The sequence below is a fragment of the Halichoerus grypus genome, chromosome 5, assembly GCF_964656455.1.
Source record: "Halichoerus grypus chromosome 5, mHalGry1.hap1.1, whole genome shotgun sequence".
NCBI lineage: Eukaryota > Metazoa > Chordata > Mammalia > Carnivora > Phocidae > Halichoerus > Halichoerus grypus.
In genome coordinates, this window is record NC_135716.1 from 112636517 (window position 1) to 112658839 (window position 22323).

Sequence of the window (22323 nt, forward strand, 5' to 3'; positions counted from 1 at the left end):
AATTGCCTTTGAAAAGGCTTCTCTGATTTACAATTCCCACCCATAGTGTAAAAAGAGTGACTATTTCCACACATCCTAATACTTGTTTTGTATCTTTAAAGTTTTGTCAATCTAATGGGTGAAAATTATATTTAAAAATTTGCAAATCCCTGATTATTAGGAGGAAATATATGTATTATCTGGTTTTATGCAGAAGTTTTAAACAGTTATAAAATCATACATATTAATCTTTTCCTTATAAGTTCTAGGTTTTGTCTTTTAGGAAGTTTTTTCCTATCCTGTATTTCTTAGGATTAGGTTCAACTATGTAAAACTATGTAATAAAATGAATTAACAATAGCTTGAAGAAGACAGGCTACTTTTCTTTCACAGAAGAGAGCTCAAAGTGGATAGTCTAAGGTAGATATGGTGGCTTCATGGTATCATCAGTACTTGGGTTTCTATCTTTCAGTTCTGCCATCACACATAACTTCTATTTCAAGGTCACCTTATTGTCCAAAATGACTGTGAGGTCTTCAGCCGTTACATTTGAGTATCTTCTCTCTTTTAGTAGACTTCTTGGAAGTCCTGATAACAGTTTGCACTAGTTATATGACTACCCCTAAGTGCAAAGGAGACTAGGAAATATCTTGGCAGTAGTGTGCCTAGATTAAAATTGGGGTTCTGCTATTAAGAAGGAAAGAGAGTGAATGTTGGGTAGGCAAAGCAGTCTCTGCCACAGAGACTTCTCCTATCATTTCTTCTAATACTTGCAAACCATTTTATTTTTACCTGTAGTCTTCTTATAAGGCATCTGGAGTTAATTTTTTATATGGTATAAGTTAGGAATTTATATTTTGTCCCTGAAAGGTAGTCAGAAGTGTTTGATAAATATGTTGCTATTTTCTCTTTGCCTACTGTTTTTTTTTTTTTTTTTTAAAGATTTTATTTTTTGACAGAGAGAGAGACAGCGAGAGAGGGAACACAAGCAGGGGGAGTGGGAGAGGGAGAAGCAGGCTTCCCGCTGAGCAGGGAGCCAGACGTGGGGCTCGAACCCAGGACTCTGGGATCATGACCTGAGCTGAAGGCAGACGCCTAACGACTGAGCCACCCAGGCGCCCCTCTTTGCCTACTGTTTTGAAATGCCACCTTCTCATAAACTAAATTCCTAATGATCTGTTTCTGGACACTTAACTGTTAGTCTAGTCTATTTATTTTGTTGCTATGACAATACCACATTGTTTTACTTGCTATTCTTTTATTGGAAGTTTTGTGATATAAGGCAAGTTCCTCCTTTTTGTTCTTCTAAAAATGTTTTTGGCTATTTTTCCTCCCTGTGAATTTTAGAATTAGTTCATCAAGATCTGTAAAAAGTTCTGTTGAAATTGGTTTTATAGATTAGTTTTGGAAGATTCTTGTTTTTACAGTTCTGAATCTGTCTAAGAATATGGTATCTTTCTCCATTTATTCAGGTTTTTATGTCTTTCTGTGACATTTTGTAATTTACCATTTAGTTTTATATTTCTTGGTAGGTTTATTTCTTGGTATTTTATGGAGTTTGATATTGTGAACAGAAGAGTCCTTTTTAAAAATTGCATAACATTGTATTTTGTAATCAGTTATGGATGGTATATAACAAAAACTGGGTTTTTGTTTTTGTTTTAAGGCCACTGGTTTTTCAATTTTGATTGTTTTATCTATCTTACTGAACTCTCAAGAGTACTGGAAGTCCTTCATTTGGTTTGCAGGGATTTCCCAGAGAGACAATCATATCTATAAAGAGGGATAGTTTTATCTCTTGATTTCTAATAGTTAAAACTCTTTTTTTTTTCTTAACTTGTAGGTGAAACTTCTAATATACTGTCCTTAGTTTCAGAGCAAACATCCTTGTCTCATTACTGTTTTTCAGGGTCTAGTATCCAGTGTTGCACCACCAAGGAATTCCTCACACTTTTGGGATTAGGTTCTGGGATCTATTATCTTCCTTCTCACTTACTTATATGTAAAAACAGGTTTGAGTTCAGGGTAGAGAGCAACCTATTTTGGGTTGTCATTGTCGTGAATCTGAAAGTGTCTTTTATGTTCGTTTTTTGCAGGGTTTCTAACTTTTCTTGAATTAATTTTTGCTAACTTATATGTTCCTGAGATAGCATTAATTTCATCCAGCTTGTCTGTTTGACATATTTTGTTCTCTAATAAGTTAAAAATTCCCTCTGAAAATATAATGTCAACTTTCTAATTCCTAATATTATTTGTGTCATCTCTTCTTTTTCTTAATTGGATTTTCCAAAGTTTTCTATATTTTGATCTTTTCAAGCCATTTATTTTTCTATTTCATTAATTTCTAATTTTATCTTTATTTTCTTCCTTTTACTTTCTTCTTTTTGTAATTTTTTTTTTTTACTATATGTTTGCTCCATTTATTTTGTTTTTCTTGTTTTCCATAAAATATTTAAGACTACAAATTTTCTAGTAAGTACCACTTTGGCATTGTTCTATAGATTTTTTAAATCTATTTCTATTCTTTTTAAGGGTAATTTTAATTTTAATTTCCTCTTTAAGAATTATTTAAAATTGTTTTTTAAAATTCTTAAAGTCATTCTTTTATTGTTAATTTCTACTTTTATTGGGTTGTAATTAGAGAATGTGGCCTGTCAGTGTTCTGCTTTATGATATATATTGTGATTTTACTTGTGGCTTAGTACATGGTTAATTTTTATGATTGTTCTGTGTGAATTGTAAATGAATATATGAATGATGTGTTTCCTAGGCACTAAGTTGTATATTTTGCCACTAAGAGTAGTTTGCTAATTGTGTTACTCAAAGTGAGATATCTCTCATTTTTCATGTAGAGTTTTATTATTCAAAAGAGAAATTTATTATATTGTTTAAGGAAAATATAGTAAGATTATATAATGGATCTAGAAATGTGACATCAGGTGATTCAAGGGAATATATACATCCCTAGAACATTTGGAAAAGCAGATAAAAAAGGAACAGGTATGCAGTAGGCAGAAGAGTGACATATTGTCTAGTTAGGTGTGGACTGTGAGAATGACTATAAAAGTTTAGTAGGAGTTATGGAATAAACAAAGGAGCAGATCATAAGGAAATCATCTTAGAATTGTGCATAAAAGGAGTTGTACTAGGGGTGCCTGGGTGGCTCAGTCAGTTAAGCAACTGACTCTTGGTTTCATCTCAGGTCATGATCTCAGGGTCGTAAAATCAAGCCCTGTGTCTGGCTCTGTGCTCAGCAGGGAGTCTGCTTGAGATTCTCTCTCTCCCTCTGCCCCTCCCTCTGCTCATGCTCTCTCTCTCTCTTTCCCCCTACCTCCCTTTCAAATAAATAAATAAATCTTAAAAAAAAAAAGGAGTTGTACTTAACCTGTATATTTAGACATATTTTAGATACTACAGAACAATAGGCTCACATGTCCATGTTGCCTTTCTTGTCCTATCTTGTCCTATCTGCTGCTAGATGGAAAGGAGCTGGGTAGATGAGTCAACTAACTGTCCTATTGAATGCTTTTTGCTTTTAATTCTATTTTGTCTAATATTAATATTGCTAGTTTTATTTTGTATATCTTTTTATTCTTTTTTCATATTGTTTTATTTTAAATATAATTTGTATAGATAACATATAGCTAGATTTTGTTACTATTTTTTAATCCGATCTCAGAATTCTTTTGAGGAATTCAGTACATTTACATTTATTATAATTACTGATATGTTTAGACTTACCCTTATTTTACGTTTTCTTAGCGTTATTATTGCTTATTTCTTTTTTCTCACTAATTTTTTTTCTTTTGCCTCTTCTGCCTCTTTTTGGATGTATCAAGTTTTGTTTTTGTTCTTCTAGCTAGCTCTTCCTTTAAAATTCTATATTGCATATGTAGATTTGTATTTTTCCACCAATATCTATAGAAAATGAACATTTTAAACTTACCCCTTGTGAGTCAAAACCTTACCACATTTTCACTTCCCTCCTACTTTTTGTTCTCTCCCATGTTTATTCAGATCTTTGGGATTTTAGTTCCAGTTGTTACTTCAAAATATTTTAGTGTGCATTAAAGATTATAGACTTACCTAATTTTTTTTCACTGATTTCTTTGCTTACTTCTTGCTTTTTAAAATTTCTGCCTTCCTTTTTGTTACATATACAGTTTATTCTGCGGGTACATTCTTAAGTAATTTTTTTTTAAGATTTTATCTATTTATTTGACGGAGAGAGACACAGCGTGAGAGGGAACACAAGCAGGGGGAGTGGGAGAGGGAGAAGCAGCCTTCCTGTGGAGCAGGGAGCCCGACAGCCTAAAATATAATTTGCCCTTTCATTTGAATGAGTTTGGCTAAATTATTCTTCAGAAATTTCTTTGGAAAAAAAAAAAAAAGAAATTTCTTTGGTAATGTTCTTCTTGCATCCATTCTTGGTGACCCAATTTGTTTTGTTTTCAGTCTTTTGTTAATAACTTTTTTCTCTCTTTGGAATATTAAAATAATTTTTTTCTTTATCTGTGTTAGGAAATTTCACCATGAAGGTCTGGTGTGTATTTTTATTTTTTATTTTGGGGACTCTCTTAATATGTAGACTTGTATCTTTCTTCAGCTCTGGGAAGTTTTCTTCTATAAGTTAATTATGTCTCTTTTATTCTCTCTGTTCACTCCTTCTGGAACTCCTACTAGATGAATGTTGGAACTTCTGACTCTCTCCTCCACGTTTTATACTTTCTCTCCGAGCGTAGAGTCTGCTTGTCCCTCTCCCTGTGCTCCTCACCCCCACAATCTCTCTCTCTCAAATAAGTAAATAAATAAATAAAATCTTAAAAAAGAAAAGAATAAAGTCTCCTTACCTCTCCTGGGTGTTTGTTATTACCTAGAGCGCTGACCTGCCTCTCTGGCCTCAATGTCTACACTCCTGTGTTAGCCTCTTAAAACATACCACAACTGCCTAATATTTTTCACAAATGAGAGAGTGGCAGGGGTGGACTACCTACCTGCTCAGAACACTACATCAAAAACTAATGATGTAATGTATGGTGATTAACATAACATAATAAAATTTAAAAAAAACAAAGAAATACCACCTGTGGGGGGAAAAAAAAGAATACAACATTTCAGTAAATTGCTCAGACAAGTATCTCAGGACTCTCTCTCCTTAATCTGTTGATTTTTTTTTATAAGGAAAGAGTTTTTTAAAAAATTGAAGTATAGTTGACATACAATGTTGTGTTAGTTTTGGGTGTACAACATAGTGATTCAACAATTCTACACATTACATGATGCTCACCATGATAAATGTAGTTACCCTCCATTGCCAGTTATTACAATATTATGTCTATTGATTCTTCTGCATGTGTTATGGATAATTTCCTCCAGTTTTATTTTTCTCATAGATTTGATCCTCTTCATAGATTTTATTTCTAACATTAAACTTTCTGGTCTACCAGTGGCATGCTTTCTTGTTTTCCTGTAGTCTTATGGCTGGAGACATACACACATAAGCACACATATACGTATGTCCATCCTTTCAGGGAATTTGAAGAAGAGTAAGTATATAGAAGGCTCCATGTGCTATCTTGATCCTTTGTCTCAGGTGTTTCTTTGGGCATTCTTATTTTATGCTTAAGCAGAAAAAAATGGCTTCAGAATAACTCTTCTCCTCTCAAAAGTGTTGTACAGCTTCATAATACACCTTTAACTTTCCTTCATTTGCAGGATTTCTTTTGTTATTGTTCTTGTTTATAGTCTTTAATTGAAATGATGAAAGAGGAAATAGATCTATTTAAAACAAAACCAAATAGTTACTTTGGTCTAGATTAAGATGTGGTACCTGAGTTAGGATTCATTTGAGGGATTTCTATTCTTTATACACAAATCTTTTTGGAAAAATCCTTCCTTTACTAAGTTGGCCAGAATACAGAAGTCTTTTGGAAAGTTCTTGTATCATTTTTATTAGTTTGCTAACTAATCTTAGTAACAGGGCTGTATCTAGCTACAAAGTTGACTGAGAAATACAATCTTCGTGTGTAGGTAAGAACAGATAATGGGAAAGTCAGCTAGCACTTTCTGTCATAGGTATGCAAAGCATCTAATGTAGTGCCTGGAGCTAAGTATTCAAGAAATGGTTATTAATAATTATTATTATCTTTGGCTGAGCCGTTTAAGATCTCTCCTGGCTGCACCAGTTTGCATTCCCATCAGCAGTGTACGTACAAAGGGTTCCTTTTCCTCCATATCCTCACCAGCACTTGTTTCTTGTGTTTTTGATTTTAGATGTTCTGACATGTATGAGGTGATATTTCATTGTGGTTTTGATTTGCATGTCCCTGATGATTAGTGATGTTGAGCATCTTTTCATATGTCTGTTGGCCATCTGTATGTCTTCTTTGTAGAAATGTCTATTCATGTCTTCTGCCCATTTTTAAATTGGATTGTTTGGTTTTTTGGTGTTGAGTTGTATAAATTCTTTATATATTTTGGATATTAACTCCTTATCAGATATATCATTTGCAAGTATGTTCTCTCTTTCAGTAGGTTGTCTTTTTGTTTCATTGATTGCTTCCTTTGCTGTGAAGAAGCTTTTAATTTTAATGTAGTCCATTAGCTGTTTTTGCTATTGTTTCCCTTGCCTTAGAGACTTACCTAGAAAAATGTCAGAGAAATTATTGCTTGTGTTCTCTCCTAGGATTTTGATGGCTTCAAGTCTCACATTTAGGTCCTTAATCCATTTTGAGTTTATTTTTGTGTATGGTGTAAGAAAGTGGCCCAGTTTTATTCTTTAGCATGTGTCTGTCCAGTTTCCCCAACAACATTTATTGAAGAGACTGTCCTTTTCCCATTGCATATTCTTGCCTCCTTTGTCAAAGATTAATTGACCATATAATCATGGGTTTATTTCTGGGCTCTCTGTTCTCTTCCATTGATCTATATGTCTGTTTTTGTGCCAGTTCCATACTGTTTTGATTACTATAGTTTTGTAGTGTATCTTGAAATCTGGGATGGTGATACCTTCAGTTTTGTTCTTCTTTTTCAAATTGCTTTGGCTATTCAGGGTCTTTTGTGGTTCCATACAAGTTTTAGATTATTCTTTACAACCATTTCTTAATAGATAATATAAAATAACTTTCAAAAGATATACTATAGCCAAAAGAATTAAATAGTCTATAGTTTCAGCTATATGCATCCATTCTGAGAAGTGAGTTGGTTACTACCTTCTGTTTTCACATATTGTTTGCTAAAACTAAACCATGAAATATAACTATTATTCTGCTCTCTTTGTATACCTGACTTATCAAGAGACCTTCAAGAAATTAATATAAGTCTGATAATTTTAGTTAGATCCATAGGGTGAGTTGCACATCATTGTCTGGTTAGAAAAGTAAACAGGCAAAATGGGATATAGTAGGTACAATGTACGTTAGTTCCTTTTCTCCCTTCTTACCACCCGCTCCTCAAATTTTGTAGCCAAGCAACTGCTAGTTTCTAATAACTAATATGTTACCAACCTTCATATGTTGAACAGAATCTTTAGACCTAATACTCTGCTTGTCACTCATAGGCACTTAATAAATATTTGTTTGTTACACAAAGTGCCTTGCTTTTCTATAATAACATATATGTAGAGCTAAAAGAACTCTATTGGAGGAGAATATGACAACAATTTTAGATGTGTTGAGGTTAAAGAAATAGTCTAAGTGAGAGTGCCCTGTAAGCATTTGAAATTTATCAATCTAGCGATTATAATGAAAGTCTTGAGAAGAAATGAGATTTTTGAGAAAAGGAGAGGTTGAGGGAATGAAGAAGAGTAGAGGAATAAGAAGGGGACTTTTAGAGGTTGGAAAGAAGTTAACAATGACTTGTAACAATAATGATGCAAGATAAAGAATCATCTAGGGTCACAGAAATCAAGGCAGAGAGGAATTTTAAGAAGAGATACTTCAATCAATGATGTCAAATACTATGAGATAATAGTTTTTAAAAGAAAATCATGAAATTTCTTCTTTCCTTCATTCAGTCTTATTCAGGCTCAGCTAGGATGCATTCCCATTCAAGACTTTGCTTTGACACAAGATACCTCGAAGATTTTCAGAAATGGCTCACGAATTACAAGATGTATGTTATAGGATTAATGGATTTTCAATATTTTTCCCAGTAAACTATTATACTAGATTTAACATTGGAAACTTTTTTTTAGGGTTGTCAGATTTTGTGGCTGTTCAAGAAAAGAAGTTTGCTGTACTATTGAACAGTTTGATATTAGCTAAATGTTTTAGATGCAAACTTTGGGAAAACTCTCTACATATATCCAAACAGCTGGAAAAAATTGGTAGGTACTGAATACAGGCAGGCAATTTGTCAATGTCTGCAGTTTATTTTGTTTTTCATTGTTAGGAAAATTATCCTATGGTGTTTATAGACCTTAAGAAAAAATGTGTTTGTAGGTATAAATAAGGTACTGAACTTTACTTCTCTTGAAAATCTGATTTTCATTTTCTCCTGCCTGAAGGATTCTATTTGAAATCAATTGGGAAACTAATAAAAATGAATGCTCTTTTTTTTAAGATTTTTAAAAAATTTATTTGAGGGTTGGGGCAGAGAGAGGAGAGAGAGAGAGAGAATGAGCAGGGAGGAGGATCAGAGGGAAGGGAGAAGCAGACTCCCCACTGAGCAGGGAGCCCTGATGTGGGGCTCCATCCCAGGATCTTGAGACCATGACCTGAGCCAAAGGCAGATGCTTAACCAACTGAGCCACTCAGGCGCCCCCTAATAAAAATGAATACTCTTATTTTTAAATTTGTTCTCAAGTCAAGAGTGAAAGTTTGTTTTAGTAATTAGGTAACTATGTGTTGCTGTCTCTTCCACTTTTATGATTGTTTTGCTCTCAATGACAAGGTACAGAGCTAGCAATCCTAGCCATTCCTAATTCATTACAGAGAATTATGTCACTTATTTATATCTTAACTTTTTTCTCTTTTTTTCAGTAATAGGACAATATTCGCACTGATCTTCATAGAGATTCTGTAGACAAAAGATTGTGCCTAATTATTTCCTATCTATTGAGATCTAGCTGAAGTTATGTACTGAAAAAGTCTAGAGGGTGCCAGTTACAAAGACTGGGGTATAACTAAGTACTCTAGAGTTCTCCAGTTTGGTGCCTTTGATTTTGTGATCCTATTCCTCCTTCGCTCTAAGAAGAGAGTTGTTATTCCATGACTGACAGCTTTGTTAGCTTTATAATTTTATATGCATCTTGGGGACGTTAAAAAATTATATATTCGGTTATTAGGGATTGTCTCATTATTCCTTAGAACAAAGATCTCCAGCTATTTTGTGAGGAAGTGCTTTTTTATTTCCTTGAAGTTTGAAATCAGTGGGATAGCAGAGAACTGACCAGTCCTGGGAACTGGGGTGAAGATGGGGATTAGATGGTGAAAGTAAGGTCAAATTAGAGGAGGGGTTCTTGACGTTAAGACTCACCTTTCTACTGAAGTCCTAGCGAACCAGATGCTGCACCCATCTCAAAAAGATGAGTTCTAAAGTGGGAAGGAGGTTCCATACAACATTTAGGAAATAACAACTTACAGAAATTTAGAAATTAAGTTAAATGATTATTAAGAAAATTTTCATTATATTTGAAAAAGAGTCTTTCTGACTTTCTAGAATATTGTCAATCAGGCATCATTTGCATCCTATCTCTTCCAAATTGTCGAACACCAATGTGTTTTTTACACTTACTCAGTATGGCTGAAGAAAAAGAAGCAAAAATTGCCCACCAAAATTCATACACTAGAAAAATGGGAGAATCAAAATAAAAAAGCAAATCTAAGTTCTTCCTGAGCATCAGGAAAAAAATAATGAATACAAATTGATTTTCAGCAATGTTTATAAAAAATTAAAATTCAAGAAAAGTTTTGAGGGAAAATGAACATGAAGGAATTATTAATACTAGGAGTTGTATCTTAAGAAAGAATAAGAGAAATTCCCAAGGATAAAGGTATGGAAAAAGAAATAGTGTAATATCCCCACCAGTAATATATGTGCCTTAGGCAAGATTGTAATATTTTGGAATTTTATACTTCTGACAGTATCTCCTATTTCAGGGTTTGGTTAAATTCATTTGTGAGTGTAAGAATTTTAAATTCCAGTTTCTTAAAGCATAAAGAAACAGAGACAGTGCAAAGATGGAAGTGAACTTGATATATTTGAAGAACAAAATCAAAGCAAATGTGGCTAGAGAGTAGTCAGCAAGAGGAGAATGGTAGGAAATTAAATGGGACAGGTAGGCTGTGGTTAAGTCAGATAGGTAAGGGAGTTTGGTCATGGTAAGAAATTGTCACTTTATTCTAAATGCAATGGAAAGGAATTGGAAATTTTAGACAGAAGAGTAAAATTATCTGATTTCAGTACAGAAACCTAGAACTCTATTTCTAAGATGGAAATAGAGAGCCATAGCTTTATGAAGCAATATTCCCATCCATAAATCATGTTGTCTTTTTTTCAAATATGAGTGTAATACGTAACAGTAGGAATTGCTTGGTACTTTCTCTATGGATGACATATGATAAAAATAAGAGTTAAATCATCATGTGGACCAAAGAGTTCCTCTTTCTTCTATTAAGCAAATACATGTTTTATTTCAGTTTGAAAAAATAAATATGAACAATTGAATGTCAGAGCCCAAATAATTGAACTGAAAACTTTTTTATAAAACTTCAAAAATTAGTTATTAATCTGGATCTTTAAAAAAACTTTTTACTAATGTCATTGAAAAGTTAAGTATAGATTTAGTTTAAAATGGATTGTTTAAAACTGCTATTTGATTAATTTTCCACAGGTATAACATTGTCAAATGCAATGGTAAATGCAGGTTTGACCTCCTTTAAAAAAATAGAAGAAACAGATGCAAGGGAACTTGAACTGGTATTTAATATTCACTTATTCCTAATGTTACCTGAATTTTACCTAAATTTTAAAGCCTACCTTTTATATCTTTATTTCTTCTAAAAAATTGTTTTCCTCGTCATAATCATAAGTATTTTAATTTAAGGTTTTGGGTAATAAGCATTATTAAAACTATTGATGCTAAAAAGTGTTTTACTAAAAGAACTTCTAGTCTTGTGGTAAGAATATAATGATATAAATGTTTTTAGATTTTAAATAGACACCCCCCTTTTGGAACGCAAATAAAAGAAACAGTGATGTATCTACCAAAATATGAACTTGAAGTGGAACAGGTAAATATTTTTTGGGTTTTTTTGTTTGTTTGTTTGTTTGTTTTTTAGGTATTTTCATTGTCTTTTCAGGAATAAAGCTATCCATAGCTGACTTGGAGCTGAATAAGAGTAGTAAGGTTATCTTTAACACTTTTTATGCCTATCCTTTTTTTAAAGATTGCAAGATATAGTGATACCATGGCGGAAATATTAGTGACCATTATATTAAGAAACTTTGAACAGCTACAAACTAAAAGAACAGCACCAGATTCTCACTATGTTACCTTAATCATAGGTGATGCAGATAATCAGCTGGTTTTTAAGCACAAAATTATGTAAGTGTACAATTTCCATTTGATTTTATTTCTAAGCATATACTATGAAAGAAAAATTCTGCTGAGAAACAGTACTAAAATCACTGTGGGATTAATTAAATTACATTTTCCTGTCCCTGAAATGGAGTAGTTTCTTGTCTGTTAAAGAAGGTATTAACATTGGGTCTGTTGTCAGTACTCAAATGAACAAAGTGTGAAATCTATCACCAAGGTTTGAAACAAGTGAATAAATGACCTTTAGGAGTAGCTATACCCCACTGTTGTTGAACTTTCTTATTTTGTTGCTTTTCCCCAGTCATTCACAACCTTACTACTCTTTCATTATCTTCCTCCTGCTCCTTCAAGATATACCTAATATTTCCAAATTAAAATCCAACAAACTACTATAGCTCCATGGTAAGATCAGGCAACCAGTTCAAATATATAAAGGAGGTACCTTCCCTTACACCTGATTCTCTAGCATGCCATTCTATGATTTTTACATCAGCCTTTTTTCTGATACTGTTATTTTCTCCCAGGATGCCACAGGCAAACTCTAAGGTTAGCAGTTATAGGTATAGCTAATATTTTTTGAGCTCTTTGTAGGTTCCAGATAATGAATTGTTTAATCTTTGTATAGACAGATGCTATCATTATCTAAATTTAATAGAGGAAGAAATTGAGACCGAGAGTTTAATTAATTTGTCTAAGGTCATATAGGTAGTTTATAGCAAAGTCTAGATTTTAACCCACGCAGTCTTACTTCAGAGCCTATGCTCCTAATCATATTACTTTACTTGTGAGTTCAGGATTAGCAGTGACTCTGAAATGGGAATCTCATTGTTGCCAGAGCATTGGAAGATACCTTCCCAAAATAGTCTATTCAAGGTTCCTAAAGGGACTATGGTGCCTAATAGAACATCCCTTTCACTGTTAACCACTTTACTGCACCTAGCTGTGACACATTTATAGAGAATATGTCATTGTACAAATCTTTGTTCTCTGTGACAAGTCTGAAGACAGTCTTGACTATATAAAGCTAAAATAAGTTCAATCACAAAATTGGTTGCTGGTTTGTGATGTTATTGGATATAGACTATTTTATATGAATTTTAAAGATACTATTCAAGTTCTCACAAATTCGTGTATCCTATATATAGCCATTTAAAAGTGGTAGTGATTTAGGGGCAAGCTCATGGGTTGTTGATATCAACTATATATTCAGGTGGGCCTGAAATGAGGCAATGCAACTTGGAATCAGCTGTTTGGTCAATGTGTAGTTAGAAAATTATGGTTGCAGTAGCCCCATTGACACTCCATTTCTCCCTTCTCAGAATTTGCAGCTAGTAGTTTTCAGTACTGACTTCAGTTTACTACCAGATAGGACCTATCTAAGGGTCAATCTGCCCTTGATGATTAATGTATTATTTCATTTAGTATTTGGATCACTATTTAAATGATATGTTATTCTTTTTCAGGGATTCTATTTTGCTAAAAGCTGGAAATTGGACTAAAAAGATTGATGTGAAGAGAGCTTTTAAATCTGAAGATCTTAGCTTAAATCTAATTAGTTCTGAATATGGTCAGTTCATTGAAGTAATGAACACATAAATGTAAAGAATATGATAACATTTAAAAATTTCCTTCATGCTGAAACAGAAAAACAATTTAAATGATATTGTGTAAAAATAAGTTATTTAAATAATATGAATAATTTTAAAGGAAGTTTCATGTATTTAGATATGTAAAAGATGGCATGGACTAAGATAAAAAAATTAAAATTGTATCTGTTCATTTATAGGTATTTTATTTTCCAAGATAATAAAATTTCAATTGTTGTAGGAACATTGATTTTTATTTTTATGATGATAGATGTATAAATTTTAATTTGTTATATTTTTTAACTCTTGTTTTTTTTACATTTTTATTTCCTGGACTTGTTAGCTCTTTCATTTCAAAAGGTATAGAAATATGAGGGATAATAAAAACAAATAAATGATCTCATGGCTAGATTTATATGACTTAAATCCTTGTATACTTTTTTTCCTTTTTTCAGTTGGACTTGATATTCAGCAGAAATTTACAGTCTTTTACTTAGGACCCAAGAGGCTTGGAAGTCAAATAATTATGCGAAAAAAATCAGAAACAGAGATTTCCCATTCGAAACATTCAAATAGATCTACGGTATCAGGACCCAATAAAGGTAAATAGCTATATTTATTCCTGTATTTCATTAAAGCAAAGTTACGGCTAGGGAGGAGTATCAGTGTTATAGTACTGCTCCATTCAGATGTAGATACTTGGGAATTAGATATTTAAGCTTCATAATAATTACATTAACAATATATAGTAGGAATTCTTTCTTACAACTAATATTTGTCAAACTGGGGTGATATTTGGAGCACAAATTATTTGACTAGTTTTTGATATACAGTGCCCCTTTTTCATACCCACTCTATTCTTATGCACATTGTTGGGGAAGAGCAAATGATATATAAGACTTTATAGATTTGATGAGGCAAACCAGGTGACAGTGAACTTTAATTTTTTTTATTATGGAATATTTCAAACATACACAGAAGTAGACAGACCTGTGTAATGAACCCTTATGTACTCATTACCTAAATTAAACAAGGATTAACTCATGGCTTATATTGTTTCATCTATACCTCTCTTCAGTTTTCCCCTTCTATATTTTGAAGAAAATTGGATATCATATCATATCCCCTGTAAATGTTTCAGTATATATTTGTAAATGGTAAGGATTTAAGAAAAAACATATATTACTCTTACACATAAAAAGCTAATAGTAACTAATATCATCCAATCCTGAGTTAATATTCAGATTGCTAATTACCATATAAGTAAGGGGAGCAACTAATAGGTACTGAGGAATGTGAAAGCAGTGGTTCCTACCAAAGTAACCTAGACAGTTATGCTTTCTGAATTGGTAGTTATAATAAATAGTAACTGCAGTGAAAGAAGGCAGGAAGAGCACATATAGAATTATTCTGTGAACCCATGAACACTCATCTCCTCCTCTTTAAAGAACACAGAAGAGGGTGCCTGAGTAGCTCAGTTGGTTAAGCATCTGCCTTTGGCTCAGGTCGTGATCCTGGTATCCTGGGATTGAGCCCCGTTTTGGGCTCCCTGCTCAGCCGGGAGTCTGCTTCTCCCTCTCCCTCTGCCTGTCCCCCTGCTCATGTCTCTCGTGTGCCTCTTTCTCTCAAATAAATGAATAAAGTCTTAAACAAACAAACAAACAAACAAAGAGCACAGAAGAGCTAACATTTCTGGGTAGGATGCAGTAGTTTGTGGCAGGCCAGTGCATTCACAGTAACAACTATAAAGCCTACCTAAGTAATAAATATTATAATTTTTAGGACATCTGTGAAAGCAGACTAAAGGAACTAAAATTCTAGAGGGAGAACCATTTCAGGACTGAGGAGTCAAGGACCTGTAAGCTCTTAATTAAAAGCCTGAGTATGCCGTGCTCTCAGAAGGGGTTTATGTGATCAGCCACTCACCATGTTTGCCTGACAGAGGAAAAGGGAAACCTTCTTTGGTGGAAAATATAATCTGGAATCTACAGACACAATGTCTGCCATACAAAAAAAAATGATGAGACCTTCAAAGAGGCAAGACCATATGACTTATAATTAACAATATAAAGAAATTAAGCAGCTCTGTACATGATTCAAATAAGAGAGCTAGCATTTAAAGATTGTAAAAAATAACTATGATTAATATTTTCAAGAAAATAAAGGAAAAAAATAAATGTATGAAAGGCTGGGAAATTTCACCAGAAAATTGTAATCCATACAGAGATTTAAATGGACTTTCTTGAATTGAAAAATACATTATCTGAAGTGAAAAACTTATTGGTACGTTTAATAATGGATTGGATATAGCCAAACTCAGGATCTGTGAACTGTTAAACATATCAGGAGAAAATATTCAAATTAAAGCCCAGAGATAAGAGAATGGAAAGAACACACAAAAAAAGCATAATACTCAAAAGTTCTAAAATATGCATAATTAAAATCTCTGAAGCACAGAAGAAAAAGAATGGGACAAATGCAATATTCAGAGACAATGGCTAAGAACATTCCAAAATAATGAAAGACATCAACTCATAGATTCAGAATTTTAGCAAACCCCAGGAGACTAATGCACAGAAAACCACAACTGGGCATGTTATAGCAAAATGCTGAAAATCTTAAAAGCAGACACAGAAAAACTACATATTAGCATCAAAGGAGCAACAGTGAAACTGATAGCTGATTTATCAACTATGATGATAGAAACAGAAGGTAATGGACCAACAGCTTCAAAATGCTTTAAAATGCTGCCAACCTAGGTTTCTGTGCCCAGTGAAAAATATCTTTAAAAATAAAAGTGAAACAGAGACACTTTGAAGAAAAGCAAAACAAAACAAAACTGAAGCACTCCATCACTATTACTAAATTTATTGGCCTGCAGTAAAAGAGATACTAAAGGGAGTTCCTTAAAGGAAAATGACCACAGATGAAAGTGCAGAAATGCTGGAGGGAATGAAAAACTGTAGAAATGGCAAATAAATGGCTAACTATAAATCAACTATTTTAAAACAGTAATTGAAATGACTTCTAGAGTTTTAAATATATGTAGAATTAAAATGCAAAAATGTTCTTACCTCAGGACTATAGCACATCAAATATGAGGAATATAGAAGGACAGAAATAATAAAGAGAAAAGCAGAAGTGAATGAAATATAGAATGTAAATGTACAACAGAAAAATCAACTAAGTTAAGATTTGGTTCTTTGAAAGGATGAATAAATTTAAAAAGCCCTTATCAAGACTGATAAAGAGATAAATACAAATTAATATTAAAAATGAAAAAGGGGATACCACTACAGACATCAAAAAGATAAAGATATTGTGAATAATTTTATACCAATAAATTTGACATAATTTGGGTAAAAATGAACAAATCCTTCAGAAGCAAAACTTACTGATGGAAAAAATAGAAAATTTTAGTAGTCTGTTACTAGTAATGAAATTGAAGCAATTAAAAATCTTTCCACAAAGAAATCCTGAGGGTCAGGTGATTTCACTGGTGAATTTCCCCAAACATTTAGGAAAAAATAATATCAAACTTACCCAAATTTTTCAGAGAATGGAGAAGGAAAGAATAGTCTACTGATGTAATTTTTTTGAACAGAACCAACATGGGGATCTTGATTTCAAAACCTGACAAAGACATTAAAAGAAAGGGAAATTATTCACCAGTGTACCTCATGGAAATAGATCCAGAAGTTCATAACAAAATATTAGCAAGTAGAATCTGGCCATATATTTAAAAAGCATACTACAGTACAATTAAGTATGGCTTATCCATGTATGCAAGAGTGCCTTAGCATTCAAAGATGGATCAATGTATTTCACTACATTAACAGGAAAAAAAAAAAGAAAACCATGTGATCCTCTTGATAGAGGTCAAAGAAGTTTGACAGAAATTTAGTGTTCATTTTTTATTAAATATATATATATATATATATATATAAAACAAATGTCATGCACAGTGGTGAAATCATTTAAAAACTTTCCCATTTAGATGGAGGATGATACAAGAATGTCTCTATTACTATACCTATTTAACATTGTGCTAGAAGTCCTAGTCAGGGGCGCCTGGGTGGCTCAGTCGTTAAGCGTCTGCCTTCGGCTCGGGTCATGATCCCAGGGTCCTGGGATCGAGCCCACATTGGGCTTCCTGCTCAGCGGGAAGCCTGCTTCTCCCTCTCCCACTCCCCCTGCTTGTGTTCCTGCTCTCGCTATCTCTCTCTCTCTGTCAAATAAAAAAAAAAAAATCTAGAAGTCCTAGTCAGTACAATTATATAATAAAAAGAAAGAAAAGTGATAAGGATTGGGAAGAAAGAAATAAGCTCTCATTACTTGAAAGCAACATGATTACAGGGACACCTGGGTGGCTCAGTCAGTTAAGCGTCTGCCTTTGGCTCAGGTCATAATCCCAGGGTCCTGGGATCAAGTCCCGCATCGGACTCCTTGCTCCTTGCCTGCTTCTCCCTCTCCCTCTGCCTCCCTTTCGCCCTGCTTATGCTCGTTCTCTCTCTCTCTCTCTCTGTCAAATAAATAAATAAAAATCTAAAAAAAAGAAAGAAAGCAACATGATTATATAACTAGAAAATCCAAAAAACTCTATAGACACATTGTTAGAATTAATATATAAATTTAGAAATATCGCTGGATACAGAGTCAATATAAAAAAACTACAATAGTACTAAAAAGAATAGAATATTTAAGGATACATTTAATAAAATTAGTGCAAGATGTGAACACAGGAAACTACAAAACACCACTGAGAGAAATTAAAGAAGACATAAATGAAAGATGTCCTATTATAAATCTTAATATTGTTAAGGTGGCAACATTTTCCAAATCAATCCACAGATTCAATGCAATCTATCAAAATCCTAGCTCTGCTTTTGGCAGAAATTCACAAGCTGATTTTAAAATTCATATGGGAGGAGGGAGGCAAGATGGTGAAAGAGTAGGGGACCTCGTTTCATCTGGTCCCTTGAATATAGCTAGATAACTATCATACCATTCTGAACACTTATGAATTCAACCTGAGATGTAAGAAAAGAATTGCTGGAATTCTACAAATAGAAGAGCAACCACTTTTTGCAAGGTAGGAGGTGCAGAGAAGTGAATCCGAGGGGATGTATCAGGTGATAAATGGCAGGGGGAGGGAGCCTCCATAAGCCAGCTACTGGAAGTTGATACAGTCCCAGAGTGCAAAATCGGAACCTTTAGAAGTCTGCTCCAGTGAGAGACATCCCTGCCTGATTGGTGCTCAGTTGGTGAAGTGGGGCAGAATTCTAGGTGGGACAGTGTGGTCTCAGGATCCTCGGGGTCACAGAAAGAATGGGGGTGCCTGAGCCAGCAGAGTTCCCAAGCACTGAAGTAGGGAAACCAGTTATGGTCAGTGAGCCCAGGAGGGGGCTGTCAGTTCTGTTTGCCATGAACTGAACCACAGCACAAAAGGGCAGAAATGCTACCACCCCTGCCTTCCCCTGGGAGGATCAGTGCAGACGTGCACTGCAGGAGTCTGCAGAGTTTGGCACACACAAAAGTGAAAACTGCTTATCCCTGAGGGTTTACTGAAGAGAGGGAGCTGTGATCTTTCAGCTCTGGGGCTGGAGATCAGGGCCTGGCCACTTTTCTTTTCATCCTCTAAAGAGGCATAGAAAGCCTTCGGAGAACAAAAGCTACATAGAGCAACCAGAAGCAGCTTACACTGAGCCTGGCCCCCTGGCAAGGGGCGGTGCAACTCCGCCCAGGCAAAGACACCTGAGAATCAGCGCAGCAGGACCTTGTCCCCAGAAGACCACCTGGAACAACAAGCCAACACCAAGTTTGCAGAGTGCACAGGACTGCAAAACTCCAGCACTAGGGAAAATAGTATATAGAATTCAAGGGTTTTTTCTCATGATTCATTTATCTTTCAGTTTATAATTTTCTTTTTCTTTTTTTCTTTTCAACTAGTTTCTTATATCAACTCTGTTTTTAAGTCTTTTTTGACTTTCATTTTTACATTTACACATTATAGGTATATTTTTCATTTTTGGCTTCCTTTCACTGTATTCAATTTTATTTTATATCAGTTTTGCTTTCTTTACAATTTTGGGATTTAGTGTCTTCTAACAAACAGACCAAGATATACCCAGGACCAAGTGGATCACCCTGTTTTGTCCACCTGGGAGATTATATTCTCTCCCCCCTCTTTTTAGTTTTTTCTTTTTCTTTTTTGGTTTCTGACCTCTACAGATTTGTCTAATGTATATTTTGCTTGGATTGTGGTTGATATTTTTTATTTTGTTCTCTCGTTCTCTATTCTTCTCTGGGCAAAATGACTAGGAGGAGGAATTCACAGCAAAAGAAAGAACCAGAGGTAATACTCTCTGCCACAGATCTAATTGATATGGATATAAGTAAAATGTCAGACCTGGAATTCAGGATAATGATTATAAAGCTACTAGCTGGGCTTAAAAGACATTAGAGAATCTCTTAGTGCAGATATAAAATCTAATCAGCCTGAATTAAAAATGCTTTAACTGAGATGCAGTCTAAATTGGATGCTCTAACAGCTAGGGTAAATAAGGCAGAAGAGAGTCAGTGACATAGAAGACAAGTTGATGGAAAGGAAAGAAGCTGAAGAAAAGAGAGAAAAACAACTAATGGACCATGAGAGGAGGCTTTGAGAAATCAGTGATACCATAAAGCAAAACAATTTTAGAATTATTGGGGTCCCAGAGGAAGAAAAAAGAGAGAGGGACAGAGGTATATTTGAGCAAATCATAGCTGAGAACTTCTCTAATCTGGGGAAGGAAACAGGCATTCAAGTCCAGGAGGTAGAGAGGACTCCCCTCAAAATCAATAAAAATAGATCAACACCCTGACATATAATAGTGAAGCTTGCAAATTTCATGGGGTGCCTGGGTGGCTCAGTTGTTAAACGTCTGCCTTCGGCTCAGGTCATGATCCCAGGGTCCTGGGATCGAGCCCCGCATCGGGCTCCCTGCTCCACGGGAAGCCTGCTTCTCCCTCTCCCACTCCCCCAGCTTGTGTTCCCTTTCTCGCTGTGTCTCTCTCTGTCAAATAAATAAAATCTTAAAAAAAAAAAAAAAAGTGAAGCTTGCAAATTTCAGGGATAAAGAGAAAGTCCTGAAAGCAGCTCAAGACAAGAGGTTCTTAACCTACAGGGGTAGGAACATTAGGCTGGCAGGGCTATCCACAGAGACCTGGCAGGCCAGAAAGGGTTGACATGATATATTCAGGGTACTTAATAAGAAAAACATGCAGCTAAGAATACTTTATCCAGCAAGGCTGTCATTCAGAATTGAAGGAGAGAATAAAGAGCTTCCAGGACAAACAGAAACTAAAACATTTGTGATCACTAAACCAGCCCTGCAAGAAATATTAAAGGGGATCTTGTAAGTGAAGAGAGAGCCCAAAAGTAGCATAGACAAGAAAGAAACAGAGACAATCTACAGAAACAGGGACTTTACAGGTAATACAATGGCACTAGATTCATATTTTTCATTAGTTACCCTGAATGTAAATGGGCTAAATGCTCCAATCAAAAGACACAGGTATCAGATTGGATAAAAAAGCAAGACTCATCCATATGCTGTCTACAAGAGACTCATTTTAGACCTAAAGACACCTTCAGATTGAAAGTGAGGGGGTGGAGAACCATTTATCATGCTAATGAACATCCAAAGAAAGCTGGGGTAGCATTCCTTATATCAGACAAATTAGATACTAACCAAAGACTGTAATAAGGGATGAAGAGGGACATTATATCATACCTAAAGGGTCCATCCAACAAAAAGATCTAATAATCATAAACATTTATGCTCCTAACTTGGGAGCAGCCAATTATATAAACCAATAAATAACCAAATTAAAGAAACACATCAATAATAATACAGTAATAGTAATAGGGACTTCAACACCCCACTCACAGCAATGGACAGATCATTTAAGCAGAAGATCAACAAGAAAACAAGGGCTTTGAATGACACACTGGACCAGGTGGACTTCACAGATATATACAGAGCATTCCATCTTAAAACAACAGAATACACATTCTTCTCGAGTGCACATGGAACATTCTCCAGAATAGATCCCATACTGGGTCACAAATCAGGTCTCAACTCGTACCAAAAGATGGGGATCATTCTCTTCATATTTTTGGACCACAATGCTTTGAAACTTGAACTCAGTCACAAGAGGAAATTTGGCAGGAATTCAAACACTTGGAGGTTAAAGAGCATCCTACTAAAGAATGAATGGTTCAACCAGGAAATTAAAGAAGAATTTAAAAAATTCATGGAAACAAATGAAAATGAAAACACAACCTTTCAAAACCTTTGGGATACAGCAAAAGCAGTCCTAAGAGGGAAGTACATAGCAATACAAGCCTTTCTCAAAAAATTAGAAGAGCCTCAAATACACAAGCTAACCTTACACCTAAAGGAGCTGGAGAAGGAACAGCAAATAAAGCCTAAACCAAGTAGGAGAAAAGAAATAATAGATTAAGTAGAAATCAATGAAATAGAAACCAAAAGAACAGTAGAACAGATCAATGAAACTTGAAGCTGGCTCTTTGAAAGAATTAATAAGATCAATAGCCAGACTTATCAAAAAGAAAAGAGAAAGGACCCAAAGTAATTAAATCATGAATGAAAGAGGAGACATCGCCACCAACACCAAGGAAATACAAACAATTTTAAGAACGTATTATGAGCAACTATATGCCAACAAATTAGGCAATCTGGAAGAAATGGATGCATTCCTAGAAACTTAAAAACGGAAACAGGAAGAAACAGAAAATTGAACAGACCCATAATCGGCAAGGAAATTGAAGCAGTAATCAAAAATTTCCCAACAAACAAGAGTCCAGGGCTAGATGGCTTCCCAGGGGAATTCTACCAAACATTTAAAAAACTACTACCTATTCTTCTGAAGCTGTTTCAAAAAAAATAGAAAGGGATGGAAAACTTCCAGACTCATTCTATGAGGCCAGCATTACCTTTTTCTTTTTTTTTTTTTTTAATTCCAGGCCAGCATTACCTTGATCCCAAAACCAGACAAAGAGCCCACCAAAAAGGAGAATTACAGACCAATATCCCTGATGAACGTGGATGCAAAAATTCTCACCAAGATACTAGCCAATAGGATCCAATAGTATATTAAAAGGATTATTCATCATGACCAAGTGGGGTTTATTTCTGGGCTGCAAGGATG

At 34.5% G+C, this 22323-nt stretch overlaps 1 protein-coding gene across 1 annotated transcript in view; it reads left to right on the forward strand.

Moving 5' to 3' along the window:
- HFM1 (helicase for meiosis 1) overlaps positions 1-22323 on the forward strand; it is a 112953-nt gene that overhangs the window by 59388 nt on the left and 31242 nt on the right. The window contains exons 24-30 of the mRNA XM_078072777.1: positions 7994-8091; positions 8174-8305; positions 10814-10899; positions 11130-11213; positions 11370-11527; positions 12985-13088; positions 13563-13709. Coding sequence (XP_077928903.1) covers positions 7994-8091; positions 8174-8305; positions 10814-10899; positions 11130-11213; positions 11370-11527; positions 12985-13088; positions 13563-13709 — 809 coding nt within the window. The remainder of the gene's footprint in view (positions 1-7993; positions 8092-8173; positions 8306-10813; positions 10900-11129; positions 11214-11369; positions 11528-12984; positions 13089-13562; positions 13710-22323) is intronic.